General features: G+C 48.5%; 1 protein-coding gene across 1 annotated transcript; it reads right to left on the reverse strand.

The window, feature by feature from the left end:
* Nucleotides 1-352: 352 nt before the first annotated feature.
* On the reverse strand, nt 353-13,559 carry irs4b (insulin receptor substrate 4b). Its single transcript, XM_079184725.1, has 2 exons — nt 9,206-13,559; nt 353-3,822 (listed from the first exon to the last, which is right to left on the reverse strand). Exons 1-2 carry the CDS (start codon nt 13,230-13,232, stop codon nt 3,818-3,820), a joined length of 4,032 nt encoding a protein of 1,343 aa, XP_079040851.1. The 5' UTR covers nt 13,233-13,559; the 3' UTR covers nt 353-3,817.
* Between the last annotated feature and the right edge of the window lie 1,693 nt (nt 13,560-15,252).

Consider the following 15,252-nt stretch of genomic DNA (forward strand, 5'->3'; position numbering starts at 1 on the left):
TATTTACCTCTGAGACGTAGTACAGTAAAAAGTACTATATGTAACAAATACCTTGATTATGTACTCGAGTATGAATGTACTGGTTGATGACACGGAGACAGCGGTGGTTACATGAACACATTTTTATTGCAATAGCTCTATCGAAAGCAAAAAAGTTTTGATAAATATAAACACTATGCCGATGTTTCAATCACCGCCTCCTCCTACCCCCCCCCCCCCCCAAGAGAAAGAGAAGTAAAACTAAATAAGGTGTGTGTGTGTGTGTGTGTGTGTGTGTGTGTGTGTGTGTGTGTGTGTGTGTGTGTGTGTGTGTGTGGGGGGGGGGGGGGGGGGGGATCATAACATGAAAAAAAAGCGACAACTTGAGTTTTCCGTATTTACAGAAGGAGGATTTCCATTTCCACAGTTTTCTCTTTTTTTTTCGTATATCGGACGAACGTCGCTGAAAAATAAAGCACGTACGAAGGAAACGCCTCCACAGAGTTTAGTGTTCAACTCCGTCCTGTAAAGCTAATAAACAACAGCATTCAACGCAGAAACTCCGGTACAGCAGCGTGTGTTCACCAACACCCTGCTTTATAAATACCACAACGTTTCTGCAGGACTGGAGGGGGGGGGAGGAGGTGGGGGAGGGGGGGGGTAGCAGAACATCGTCTTCATCGTCCAACTGTTAACTGTACTACACAGCAGCAAATAAACTGTAATATAGTTACAAAAAAATAAACATCAGGCAGAGGTTGTAACCCATTTCTTTATACAAATAACTGCAAAATGCCTATGTACTCTTAAAAAAGAAAAGAAAGAAATACTAGCCTCGTATCGCTTCGTTTTTCAGTCAAAACAACCAAAACAAATCCCCCCCCCCCCCCCCCCCCCCCCCCCCTCTGTAAACTACAATACAAAATAAACGGAGATTCGAGGAAGAAGGAAACCAAAGTTTGCATAAAGATGCAGTACCGTAAATCCTCTCTGCCAGGATTATATATATATATATATATATTCATATATTACGTACGTTTTTCTCATTTCTCCGCCCGGAACAAGAAAAAAAATCAGAAATTTTGTAACATCGAGGACAGTTTTTGAGGTTGAATTGTTGCCAAAATAAAACACAGATTCTGTGTAAATGAATTCAGTCATGACAAAAAGGATTCAACAGGAGGGTGGAATTCAACACAAAGGCAATCAGACATGTATCCTTTTTGTTTTATCAGAATAATGCTTCAAATAAATTAAGATGGATTCTTCCCAAAATCCTACCGAAAAGTACTTTTTTTTTTTTTTTTTTTGCCGTAACGTAAAAAAAAAAAAAGGAAACAAATCTCGGGCCACCGCAGCCTAAATATTCTTATATTCTTTGTTCGTTCAAAAAAGGTGAGAAAATATGTCAAAATGTTTATAATGTACATATAAGACACGTCACAGGCTTTTAAATCAGACCGTTAAAAAAACGTGGATCTGATGACGGTTTAACATCCCGACGCCTCCGGAGGCAAAGAACCGTTTCCTGTTTCTGTACCGACCGAAAATAAAAATATCTTTCTTTCTCTTTTTGGCTGTCGTCGCTAGTTCTAAAGGGAGACGGGGATGGAGGGGAAGAGGGCGGACGTTCAAGCGGAGCTCCTCATGGCGCCGTACTGGGACATCAAACGTTTTTGTTAAAGATTGTTAGACTCCTGACGCACACCGAGTAGAACAAACCAGGACTGTAAACACAGGCGAGGAATTATCAACCATTTAAATGATTTAAGTACCTTTAAGTGAGCAGAAATCGCCAATTCCCAGTTTGTGGAAACGTGAGCTAGTTTTCACTGTTTATGAAACTGAATACCTCGAGTTTTAGAGTGCGTCTGTGCAGTTCAGAGATTAATAATCAGCTAAAGATTCCTCAGCGTTCCTGCTGCACGGGGCCCGAAAAACGACAACGATGTGTCCAAAAAATTTAAAAAACAACAACAACAAGGGGAAGTCAAACAAACGTGGGATGCAGATTAGATCAACTGAACAAACAAAAACATAATAAACGTGCATTTCCGTGGGCTACGTTAGCGGTCAGTCTTTGAGTTCTTTTTAAGCACGTGTGTTGAGTAGAAATGTTAAATAAAGACGTATCAGTGTTTTAAAGTGAGAGAGAAGAGGCAGACTGTGATAGTGTTAGAGTGTGTGTGTGTGCGTGCAGAAGGGCAAGTATGACCAGCGCGCTGCACCTGGGGCTGCAGCTGTGGTTACTGGAAACCTCTTTACGTCACCCGGAGCCGGTGACGAAAACCAAAGCATGCATATGTGTGTGTGTGTGTGTGTGTGTGTGTGTGTGTGTGTGTGCGTGTGTGTGTGCGTCATCAAGAGCTGCTGACAAAGAGCCCAAATGGGAGCACAGCGGAGTTAGCCTCGCCTAAATAGGGCTGCGTGACTTACTGCATGTGAGAGCGGACCCCATGACCGCGACATTTGTCTCTTCATGACGCGTGTGTGTGCGTGCGTGTGTGTGTGTGTGTGTGTGTGCATGTGCGTGTGCAAGCTTCACTTGCAGAGGTTTCATGTCTGCGTCAGTCTTAGTGTTTGCATCCCAGTGTCAGTCTGTACTTTGTGCTTTTTTTAGCTTTCACAGCATTTTGTGTGTGTGTGTGTGTGTGTGTGTGTGTGTGTGTGTGTGTGTGTGTGTGTGTGTGTGTGTGTGTGTGTGTGTGTGTGTGTGTGTGTGTGTGTGTGTGTGTGTGTGTGTGTGTGCTGCCGCTCTCCCTCGTTAACGTGAACTGTGCGACGGACCTTGCGAGGTGAAACTGAAAAGAGAACACGAGCCGATCGAGCTTCCAAAAACCTACTTTCATTATTAGATTATTATTGTATTTAACGGGATAGTTCTGTTAGAACGAGATCAATACCGCAGCTTAGCATAAAGACGGCTAACCATCGTGTCACATCTTGTTTGTTTCGTCTCCAGGAGTCGGTGAATTTGTGCACGTTCTCCACAACAAACGAAGACGTAACCGGTTTAACAAACGAGCTTTTACGAGCGGTTTAACAAACGAGGGGTTTGCTGGGAGGCTTTAAGCTAAGCGCTAGTTAGAGATCTTAAACTAGAAACGTTCACAGAACACTGATTTTATACCAAATATCTAAAAAAAAAACGTTGAACTATCCCTTTAAAACATCCGTTATCTGCGGAGGAGTCGGTTGAAAGCAAACCACAGAAACGTATCGGAGTATTTGTACCGTTTGCAAATCAATAAATAACATTATGAGCTACAGAACGTGTGTGTTTGATGAACTGGTACGGCTCCATAGCTCCCAGTTTAATTCCTTAACTGGCACAGTTTAGGGAGCAATCTGTTCAAAAAATAAAAATACATTCTCTACCACAACTTTGTCCACAATGTGTAATAACTGCACGGTACCGCGTTGAGGAAGGATTACGCATGAGGGGTAAAAATAATAATAAAAAGATAAAAATTAATATTATAAATTCAACAATTTTTTCCAAGTTGGTACCTTAATGCCTTCGCCTCCCTTTTTAATACCGTACGGAGAAGAAAGAGTCCGCTGACCGACGTCTGGTGGAGCGAGCGGCGCACACCGGCAGCACCCGTTGTGATTTTAAAAAACAAAGATATGTATATAAAAACACAAAAAATAAAAATCAGAGATGACGTACACTTAGGAAAAAAATCTGCAAGCGTTTTTTTGTCATCTGTTGTTGTTTTTCTGCATCCAGTCCGAAGAGGTCAGAGGTCACCGATGGGGGGAGGGAGGGGAGGAGCCAAAAGGTCACAGAGTCAAGTACCCGGAGGAGGAGGAGGAGCCTCTAACGCCCCGTCGCTCAGTCTGGAAGAGAAGAAGAGAAAAAGAGGTGAGACATCAACACACAAATATCAAGTTTAAGATGTTAACAAAGGACATTAAACGACATTATGAAAGAAGAAGACAGAGGCAGACATGTGGCCGGTTCACTGAAAGTGGTTTTGGATAATATTAGTTGTTTTTGGGCGTTTTGAAGTAGAGTGGTGCAGGTCAAAAACACGACTTCTCCCACTTTTTGGGGGGTTTCTGAAGGTTCATGTCGCCCGACATGAACAAAGATAAACAACCAGCACAGAGCACACAAACCTCCACTTCAACACGGCAGTAATGAGGAGGAGGAGCTTCATGATGAAAGGTTCATATCAAGGTCTGTTCTCTAAAGAGCAGCTCTGACGTCTCTGACTCCTCTTCACCTGGTGAATAAGTCAGCGAGGAGCTAAACTTTGGATTCATCATAAAAAGTCTGTTTCCTGCCCCCCCCCCAAGGCTTGTTTTGGTGCGGTCCGGTGGCCCCGAATGACCCCGGTGATGGCCGCCGTACAGCTGGGTCATTACACACAGAGACAGAGACAGAGAGAGAGAGAGAGAGAGAGAGAGAGAGAGAGAGAGAGAGAGAGAGAGAGAGAGAGAGAGAGAGAGAGAGAGAGAGAGAGACAGAGAGACAGAGACAGACAGAGAGAGAAAGAAAGAGAGACAGGCTTTTGTGGGACGTAACAATGATGTGAGCTACAATACAGAGGGGGGGGGGGGGGGCACTGGAATGCTGCTCCTCTGTTTGTGAGACAGACGGACTGATGGACAGACAGGAAGACACAGAGAGACAGACAGGTGGAGCAGTTTGAGGTCTGCTGGGTTTCTTTGCGTCGTGGACTTTGATCAAAACAAGACTCTTAAGAGACTGACCTCTGACACACACACACACAGCTTTATGAGGTCACAGATTACAGGTGTGTAGAATTAAAAACAAACCAATCAGACCTAAATTAATCGTCATCTTCCGGCTGAAACTCCACCGTTTATCACAGCCAGAAGCTGTAAAAAAAAACCCCGTAATAATGGAGTTTTCCAACTGTCCTTGAACGCATCACGTGAGACGAAACGCTTCGGTCAGAGAAAGAAACCGAAACAAAGCTTAGAATTGAGATATTTAATCAAAAACATTTTATCCTACAAGCCTCGTTTAAAATCTCGCCCCGATTAAACCGTTTGCTTTAATCAGATTCTGTTAAAAACATAAAATTCGGAGCTCGTCAGAGCAACTATGAAGCCGTGATTGATTCATCTGAGACCAACAGTCACGAGACAACAAATCAGAGAAACTTGGACTGAACTGCTGCTGAACACAGAGCAGAGAGGAGAGGCTGTAAAAATGTCACGTTTCTTACTTTAAAGTCTTTTAAACACGCACTGCAAAAAGACAAGTACATTATTTTTTTAATTCTGGCAAAATGTGCTTCATTTTCTAATTTCCTGCAAACAATTCAAATGTATTCATTTGTTCAAATTGTGGAGAAAGTTCCCCAGAATTTGTCTAATAAAGTTAGTAAACTTCATAACGAGCGTATGACAGAGAGACGAAAAGCCAAAGAAAGAAAGACGAGAAGCAGAAATAAAAAGCCACGAAGAAGAAACGGGAGTCCCTGCATGTCTGAGAGGAACCGGAGCTCGTTCGGGACCACCTGTGAAACCGACACCGACGAGAAACCGAAGACCGGAGAGCACATAGCTCACGGTGATGGGATCCATTCATTACTGATGAGACGCAACATTTCCCTGTGAGTGAGCACTCTGCAGAGCTCAACATTCACCCGAATATCTGAAGAACCTCCACTTCTCTGCTTCAATCACGCTCAGGTGACAATCTCACGAATACAGGGAGGAGTCCTGCAAAAGTAGAGGGCGGGAATAATGCGTACTTTAAATATCGCCATCAATTTACAAGCATTCGCAGCTTTGCGGACGAAGAATAATGCAGCGTAATTCGTACATATCGCGCACAATTATTTCGTATTGTTAACGAGGAAGTATAAAGAGGTGGACGGGTCCAAACTAAAACGATCTCACAGCCGGACCGCTGTTCAATCCCCGGCTGAAACGAGACGTCAACGTTGACGTTTTTTTTCACGTAACTTGCGTACTTGAAAAACGCTACTTTAGTAGTTATTTGAACCCAAATATTTTTTCTAAACCTAACTAAGTATTTCACAATAGTTTCCGAAAGCTAACCAAGTTGTTTCCTGTGAAGACGGGAGTTTTATTTTGAAAAAGGCCGTGTGCATGTAACGAGCGGAAATTCACACTTGTTGCTGGGCGGAGCAACGTTTTTCGTAAGATATACGTATAAGAATACGTTGCAATTTCTCACAATCAGAATGTGCTAAAGCCTCACGGTGACGCCTACAAATGTCGTATTTAGTCCGACTAACAGTCCGAAAGCAAAATAGCTTTATTCTATCACGTGACAATCGATCCCCGGCTGAAACGAGACGTCAACGTTGATGTCACGTAACTTGCGTACTTCAATAACACTACTTCTGTAGTTATTTGAACCCAAATGACGATCTTTTTCTACACCTAACTAAAGTTGTGTTGCCTAAACCTAACTTAAGTATTTTCCGAAATAGTTTCTGAAAGCTAACTAAGTCGTTTCCTGTGAAGATGGGAGTTTTATTTTGAAAAGGCTGTGTGCACGGGCTGACCAACTTTTTTCGTAAGATATACGTATAAGAACACGTTGCAATTTCTCACAATCAGAATGTGCTAAAGCCTCACGGTGACGCCTTCAAATGTCGTATTTAGTCCGACTAACAGTCCGAAAGCAAAAGAACTTTATTCTATCACGTGATAATTAAAACAAAAGCAGCTAAATGTTCACAACTTAGCAGCTGGAACAACAAAACTGCGAGTAAATGGACTTCAAAACCGATGAACCGCTTGTGAAAACACCTGCAGATTAACTTTATTAAACTTTTATTAGCTGTAACATCCGTGTGCACACATGACTTAATAACTCTAACATCTGTGGGCATATCTATCGGCCTATTTAAGAGAGCGAGCGGCGCACACACTGGGTCCTGTTACGAGCATGCCTCGGACCGGCCCCATAAATCCACGGCCGGGTCTGGAAATAGACCTGTAAATATAGACGGAGGCCCGGCCGTGGAGGTGAGGAACGAGAGAGGGAGTAAAAAAGGGGGGAGTAAAGGGCAGCCTCGTCCCGTCTTCTCAGAGAGATAAAGCTGCCTCACACTCCCGCTAACCCGTTACCACCTCACAGCCACTTGGGGGGGAGGGTGGGGGAGGAAAAGGGCAGGTTCCCACCGGTCGCTTACATGTATAAAAGAAAAACCTCCAAGCGTGTTTCACGATACGACGTTTCTCTGATTTGTTGTCACGTGACTGTCGGTCTCAGATGAATCAAGCGTGGCTTCACAGTTGCTCTGAGGAGCTCACAATGTCATGTTTCTAACAGATTGTTGTTAAAGCAAAACGCTCTATTTTCAATGAGACATGTAGAATGAAATGTTTGTCACAGATGACGTGTTCAAGGACCGTTGGAAAGATGAAAATCAGACGATTGTTACAGTTTTTACAGCTTCTTGCTGTGACGAACGGTGTAGTTTTGGCGATTGTTTAAAGCTTTTCAATTGAACTCGTGTTTATCTCAAAATCACGCCGAAGTTCCCCGACAGCTGGACACACAGATCCCGCCTCCTCTCCTCCGGGTCAAGGATCCAGGTGTGCATCACCTGGATCAGTTCAACGCCACAGCTGACAGGAAGTGCATTCCTGGGCGATGATGATGCGTTTCCTGCCGCGCGCACACACACGACAACACAGACTGAGTGTGTGTGTGAGGATCAACATTTCTGAATGTTACCTTGAACTGCATTAACACACACACACTTCATAAACCTGCTGGCAACGGCTGAAAACAAAAAGTACACACAGACGGACGGACAAACACACACAATGGGGATGTGCTTGAGCGCTTTGAGTGTCAGTTGATCACACACACACACATACAGACACACACACACACACACATACAGACACACACTCTCACTTTCATCTCCGGTCAGCGCCGCGATAAACAAATGAGTCAGCCGGTGTTTGCAGAGAATCCTGACTCATGCTCGACACACACACACACACACACACACACACGAAGCGAGACGGGGAAACATTCGGGGAAGGAAGCGAGGGAATAGCAGGGAGGAGACGAGTGCATGAAAGGAGGCGATCGAAGACTGAAAAAGCGAGTGAAAACATCCTCGGTGCAGGCCGTCTCTCCACCACACCGGCTGCAGACGTGACCTCAGCGCTGAGAGTTAGCAACACGCACATGTCTGCACTTTGAAGCTGCAGCACACTCATGCATGTTCCAATGTAAACTGAACGGTGTATTACACCCGATTCTTTAAATGATATCTGTGCTACAAGACCGTTGCACGCCCTCTGACATAATATAAAAGCACAATAATGCAGGTGCACCCTTTAAAAAGAGCAATTAACCTTTAATTCCAATATTAAGCAAATAAAGAATGAATGAAACAGAACAAATAAAATGGACTCTTAGGCTCAAGTCTTATAAAGTCAACACAGTATTTGCTGCGTATCAATTATTGACATTTAACCATTATTAGAACTAGATGTGAGGATTATATTTGTCATTTATGACGGTAAATGTAAACGTTTTGAGGGTTTAGTCTGTTTAAAAGTCACCTTTTGAAACCTGGGAAATGTCATTTTTTTTGCCATTTTTGTTGTTGTTGTTGCACGTTTTAAACTATTTGACCGACTGAGAAAACATTACCTGCAGAATATAAAAAGATTAAAAAACAGCAGTTGTCACAAACTACGCCCTGACGATCGACTACAGAGCCTCAATGAACGTCTCCAAAAAACTGAGTACGACGGAGCGTCACTAAATCACGACGCTTTGGGTGATTCAGTCCACACTTGACCTCAGATAAACCTCAGTCCATTCAGCCAGCTAATTGTCTACACACACACACACACACACACACACACACACACACACTAGACCTCCAGCTGAACCGCACATCGGTGCCACTTCCTGCACACCGGCCGGGTTATAGCCGAGACTTCGGTTCCCTGGACGGATGCCGTCAGAAGACGTCTGTCTGAGCTGCTCAAAGCGCCTGAACGAGATCACAGGGACTCCATCGAAAATAGATCTCACTGGGAAGGAGCTGCAAAATTGATATAATGCGACTAATAATAGCGCGCGGCACTAAAGGGGTTATTTTGGATTCTTCAGAAAAAAACACTTTTACTCACACGTGGAAGCGAGACACTATCGTCTGGCTGCTGTGTAAAGAAATCTGCCAAATATGACTGGAAGTAAAACAAAGCATCTTTAAAAACAGCTGTATTTACTCACCCTTTGTTGTTGTGGTGACCCCGTCAGATTTGGTGAAGTCTATACTGGCGTAGGCTCCGTTCTCCGGCAGAGGCACCGATGACGTCGTCGTCGTCGTCGTCACCGACGCCGCCGAGCTCCCGTTGCTGCCGCCGCCGGCTCCAGCGCTGCTCCCGTCGTCCCTCAGCTCCAGGGCGATGTAGTTCAGCCCGTTCTGGTAGCCCACGGACATGTTCCGGCACATTCTGCCGGAGGAGGAGGTGCCGGCGGCGGCGGTGCTCATTTCCATGGCTCTGACCGGGGCGTGGGGAGCCGGCAAGTCCCCCAGACCCTCCATGGACACCCACATGCTGTCGAAAGACGCCGAGCTGGCCCACCTGGAAGCCTGGCCCTCCGTTAGGTACGAGCCGTTGGGGGCCGCGGGGTTGGGTAGCGTCGGGTGGGTGGATGCGGGGGCGGGTCCTCCTCCAGACGGGGTTGAATTGGAGGAGGAGGTGGAGGAGAACGTCTCCGAGCTGTGCCTCCTCCTGCCTTGGGGGTCGGCGCGAACCACCTTGGGCTCCGGCTGTTGCGTCGGCGGAGGGAGAGGAGGAGAAATGGAGGAGGAGGCGGGTGGAGCGTGGCCGTAATGCCCCTCCATCACGCAGAGGTGCTGCAGCATGGCCGTGGGGCTCGTTTGCGTCCTCTCTCCTCTGCTGAGGTTGAACGTCATGTCCGTGTAGTCGTCCCCCATCGACTTCCAGTGACCTCCGGCGGAGACGCCGGGATTGGTAGCCAGGGGTCGGATGTAGCTGGGCGGGTTCCAGGGGGCGACGAGGCTGGGTCTGGGCGACGACTGGTTTTTACCCAAACACCCGGCGCTGTCCTGCTGGTCCGCCGCCACCTCCACACTCATGTAGTCCTGGTGAGGGGAGCGACTGTGGGCACTGGACCCCAGGGAAGGTGCTTCGTCTTGGGCAGAGAGGGGATAAGCAGGGGGCTGCTGCTGGTGAGGGTAATGATCCCCGAACTCGATGTTGATGTACTCCCCGGGACTCGAGGGCCGTTCGGATGAGCCGACGGCGGCGGAGACCGAGGCGGAGCCGCCGGTCGACGCCGCGGAGGGCTCGCTAACCCGCAGCGGACCGTGGAAACTCCTCCTGCCGAGCGGGAGGCGGTTGGGCCTCGCGGCGCGTCGGTCGGCTATTGCCGCGGTCGTGTGGTGAGCCCCGTAAGGCGGGGGTGGGTGCGAGGGGGTGGAGGTGTTGCTACCGCCCCCGCCCTTCTTCTCCGGCGTCAACATGGAAGCCGTGGCGACAGACGAATAGACGGGCTTGGCGGGAGAACTCATAGGAACGTAGTCCCCGTACTCCTTCTCATCTCCGTCTCTGGTGGGAGCTTTGTAGGAGCGAGGGAGGGAGAAATAAGGGCTGTAAGACTTTGGGGTGCCCTCGGGTGTGCCGGGCGCGTAATACCCGCCGCCGCCGCCGCCTTCATTTGAGAGCTTGTGCCCTCCGCCGCTGCTGCTGCAGTACGACATGTCCATATACTCCCCGTTCTCGGGTCTCTCCGCTATGCTGTCGCTCGCGCCGGCGCCCGTCGTGCTGGAGCTGCTGTGGGGGCTCGGGGAGCCCTGTCCCGGGACCATCATCATGTAGCCGTGGGAGTCTGTGGAGGATTGGGACTGGAGCTGGTGGTGGTGGGCTGAACGGGGGCCTAGAGCTGGACTGTGAAACTGAGGGGATTGGGAGACGGGGTGGGTGTAGGAGCCGGGTTGCATAGGCATGTAGTCGGGAGGCGTGTCCCGTGGCGAAGCAGCCACGCCGCACAACATCGGCATGTAGCCGCTGTCTTCCTTGGCGGAGGTGGAGGAGGAGGAGATGGGAGGGCGCTCGCCGCCGGCCTCCGTCCGGGAGAGCGTGGAGGGACGGCTCTGCTGGCTGTGCTCGGAGCAGGAGCTGTAGTCGGAGCGGAGCGAGGAAGAGGAGGAAGACGGCCCGCCGCGGAGCAGCCCGCTGCCGAACGGCAACACGTTGGACCCCTCGTCCAACGAGAAGTTCGTCTGGGTCATTTTCTGGTAGACCGCAACCCCGGAGGCGCCGCCGGCCGTCCTGGAGAAGGAGTGCGCCCTCCTCCTCAGCGACGACGATGAAGAAAAGCGGTCGTCCTCCGTCGTCGACGTACTCTCGTCCCGCGGCGTGTCACCGCCGCTGTTGTTCCCGGAGCCCCCGCCGGTGCCGAAGACCTCCCGGTTCCAGCCCATCGCCATGTAATCGTTCAGACAGTTCTCTTCTCTGATTGGCGGGGTGTTGCCGAGAGAGTCCGGCGTGTTGCTGCGCACCCGGAAGTACCGGAAGTCGCCGGGACTGGAGCCGTACTCGTCCGAGGAGTTGAAGCCGCCGTCGGACGGGGAGCCGCATATCGAGGCGCTCGACGGGCGGGTGAGCGTGTCGGAGACGGAGCCGTGGCCGCTGCTGGAGGACACGCTCACCGGACTGGTGGTCGAGGGGAAGTGGGACACCGGCAGCGAGGCGGAGCGGGCGTGGTACGTGGACGCCGACCCCGGGACGGCTCTGACGTAGCGTCCGCCGCCTGTGCTTGTGCCGGCGTTTCCTGTGGCGACACCACAGATGCCGCCGCTACTGCCGCCATCCTGGCGCCCGTGGTGAGCCCGCGTAGAGTTGAGGTGCACCAGACTTCCCGTGGCGGAGCGGAACGGCCGGTTCATCGTCCCCTCGCCCTCGCTGGACGTCCGGAAGCGATAACCGCTAGCCCCGGAGCTCTTGCTTGACGGCGGCGTGCCGACGACCGACTCCGTCCTCGACCGCCGCTGCAGCCCCGTCTGGCTTGGCGGCAGGTTGCCCAGGTGGCGCCGCGTCGTGATGAACGGCATCGGGTTGGAGCCCGACGACTGGCTCTTGCTCCTGGGCCGAAACTCGGCAAAAGCCTTCAGGGCTTTCATCGTCTCCAAGATGGTCTCGTGCATGTTTTGGGCCACGACGGAGTCGTCCACCTGCATCCATATCTCCCCGGGACCGATGGAGGAGGAGCGCCCCACCTCGATGAAGAAAAAGCTCTCAGAATGTCCACAACGCCTGATGTTCATCAGCTGGAGGTTCACGCAGGGAGTCTCAGAGTTCAACTTCACCAGGTGAACGGTTTTCGTCGAGAGGCATAGCCGGTAAACACCTGTGAGGTTTTTAGTTTGTCCCAGTCCTTTAGGTTTCACATTCACCTGCCACACCTCTTTAAACACCGTACCAGGTGTGACCGTACCGTACCCATCGTCCAGATCATCAGAATCCATGTGCCCTTTTTTACCCTCGCTCATCAACTCGCTGACGGCCACGTACCAATCCTCTTGCTCCTGCTCGTTTTCGGCCACTATGGCAAAGTACTCGTCCTTGGTGTAAAGGGCGATGAGGTGCTTGTTTTTGGAATCCGCCCTTTTGTTCACCGTGAAGCACTGGTAGAGGTAAATAACCCTTTTCGGGGGAGAGGCGGCGGTGACCGCTCCTCCGCTGCCGCTCGCGGCAGCCGCAGCAGCGGCGGCAGCGGCAGCGGCGGCGGAGCGCAGGCTGCTCCTGAACTTCTTCTCGCTGTCGTAGTACTCCAGGCGGCTCGGCCCGAGGCGGCTGGCGGCCCGGAGCACGAAGAACCGCTTGTGTCCGTGTTTCTGCTTTCTCAGGTAGCCACATTTTCGAATATCGTCCACCACACTGTCCGCCGCGCTGTTCGCGACGCTAACGGCCGCGTACACGTGGCCGCTGCTACTGCTGCCGCTGCTAGGGATAGTAGCAGCAGCAGCGGGGTCCTCGGAAAGATGCTGCTGCGGAGCCAGCTGGTGGTGGTGGTGATGCGGTTGATCATTTGGCTGCTGGAGGTGATGGTAGTGATGCGGTAAATGTTGATGGAAGCGAGAGCCGCTACCGCTACCGCCGCTACCGATGTTATTAATTAACGGAGAAGAAGAAGGGGGTTCCCCGTCTCCGTCCGCGGCAGATTTCGTCCCCACGTCCACCAACAACATCGCCGCTTTGCCCTCCTGGTAGTTCGTGAAATTCGCCATCAGAGGAACACAATAAAAAGGTCACTTTACTAGCAAGCTAATCCGAGTGGACCTAGAGACCCCATTCTTGTTTTTAGTGGAGGAGTCCTGGCTAGGCCAGCCAACGTTGACTCTCTACGGTCCTCGTCCTTTTCTCTTCTCCCGAAAACCGGCTCTGTTGTTCGGTCAAAAAAATAGTCCCCACCTCGTCCTTTTTCTCTCTTCCGGAAGCGGGGGTAATCCAACGCGGACTTTTTTATGACGAAATAAATCGCACCGTGTGCAACATGACCAGCGCTCGAGCCGCGTTGACTATAATCTAGCTAGCACGGTTAGCAATGCGTTGCCTTCTCCTCCTCCTGTACACATCTCTACCAGAGCACAAACAACACGTGACCCTCTTGCGTCACGCACCGAAACGGGAGGAACAAAAGAGGCGAGCGCGGGCTGTGATTGGTTCAGTTGGTTTTTTGACTGACGTTGATCTCGACCAATTGATATGCGAGACATGATTAAGTGCCTCGCGGCGTCATATGATTGTGGCCAATCACGGTCCGCAGAGTCTTGTTGAGGTAAGAAATATAATAAGGCGGTGACACTGTAGGGCTGATCTGGAGTCTTTTTTGTTAGGCTTATTTATATATATATATTTATTTATATTTATATATATATATTTATTTATATATACATATTTATTTATATTTATTTTCATATATATATTTATTTATATTTTAATATATTTATATATGTTTATTTTTATTATTATTATTTTTACTTGTACCTAAATATTTGTAACACGTTAAATCCTCCTTTGTCTCCTTTAAATAAAAGCTGATTAAGTGACAATAGATCTTTTATTTATCTACTGAAGATACAAACAGCTCCTCAGTGTTCGGACCCCTCTCGTCTGCAGGTTTTGTCCTTAAGATTTATTATCTTTTTTTAATGTAAAGTATTTAAAATATTGGAGAAAATGTGATTTTGAAAATGTGGTATGATGCTGATTTTCGGGTTTTACATTTGAAGCGATTGAAGCTTTCGAATGACGATCGTCACCCTAAACAATAATGGGAATACTGGGGGAAAATAAGATGTTGTTGTAGTGCTATAAATATAAGTCATGGTGCTGTTAGATTGCTGCTAGACTGAATGCTGACGCTATGAATGATGTTTTCTGTTGCTACCCGTCTTTGTGCTAAGCTAGGCTAAATGTTTATTTGAAATCTGTAAATTTGAGGGGCAACTTAGGAGAGGAACCATCCTATAATTCACCCTGTTAAGCCCGTTTCTCTTTCACCTCTTGTGACGGGAACTAAAAACAGAAACCCAAACTCCCCGATCTCCCAAATAAAAGGTTCGGTTAAAGTCGAAACTGACCAGAATCTGAAGGTAAAAACGAGCTGTTTCCAGAGAAGAGGCTGATTAATGACGCTGCTGCGTGACTCTAGAGAACAACGAGGTATTAACATGCGTAAAGGTGTAAGTTTGCACGCGTTAAAGTCTCTCAAACCGGCGGCCTGATGGTCGGCTTGATGACGCAAATGTTCCCCGTCACTTCGGGAGGTTCGTTTAATTGCGTTTGGACGTCGATTGACGTCGGCTGTCTGGGTCTGCAGACGCACAGGAGTGAGTTTAAATATGTAAACTTCAGTTTAATGTAGTAAATCTTGTTTTTATTGATAAAAATAGTTAGTTTTGACTCTAAAATAAGTGCTTGAATCCTGATATTACTTACTGAGTTACATCCTTTTTCAATTTGGACCATAAATGTGAATTTATGTTGAATTTATTTACGTTGTTTTCTTATTCTCCCAAACAGCATACAGCTGTTATTTACAGTGATTCAATCAATTGAAGCCAGCATTGAGTAAGTTGTGTCATCAGGTGACGTCACTAAACAACATGGAGGAGTTTGATAACATGAAGATCACAAATAAGACTCATTCCACTGTGTTTCACACCAAACATCTGGAAGATTGAACTGTTTTTAAGCCGCTAAAAAAAGGCTCTGGAGCTGATTTTTGGGAGATTGATGATGTTG

This window comes from Pholis gunnellus, assembly GCF_910591455.1.
Source record: "Pholis gunnellus genome assembly, chromosome: 23".
Classification (NCBI taxonomy): domain Eukaryota; kingdom Metazoa; phylum Chordata; class Actinopteri; order Perciformes; family Pholidae; genus Pholis; species Pholis gunnellus.

Bases quoted from the DNA above. Each gene is read 5' to 3' on its own strand.
- irs4b (XM_079184725.1), bottom strand. From the start codon at position 13,232: ATGGCGAATTTCACGAACTACCAGGAGGGCAAAGCGGCGATGTTGTTG.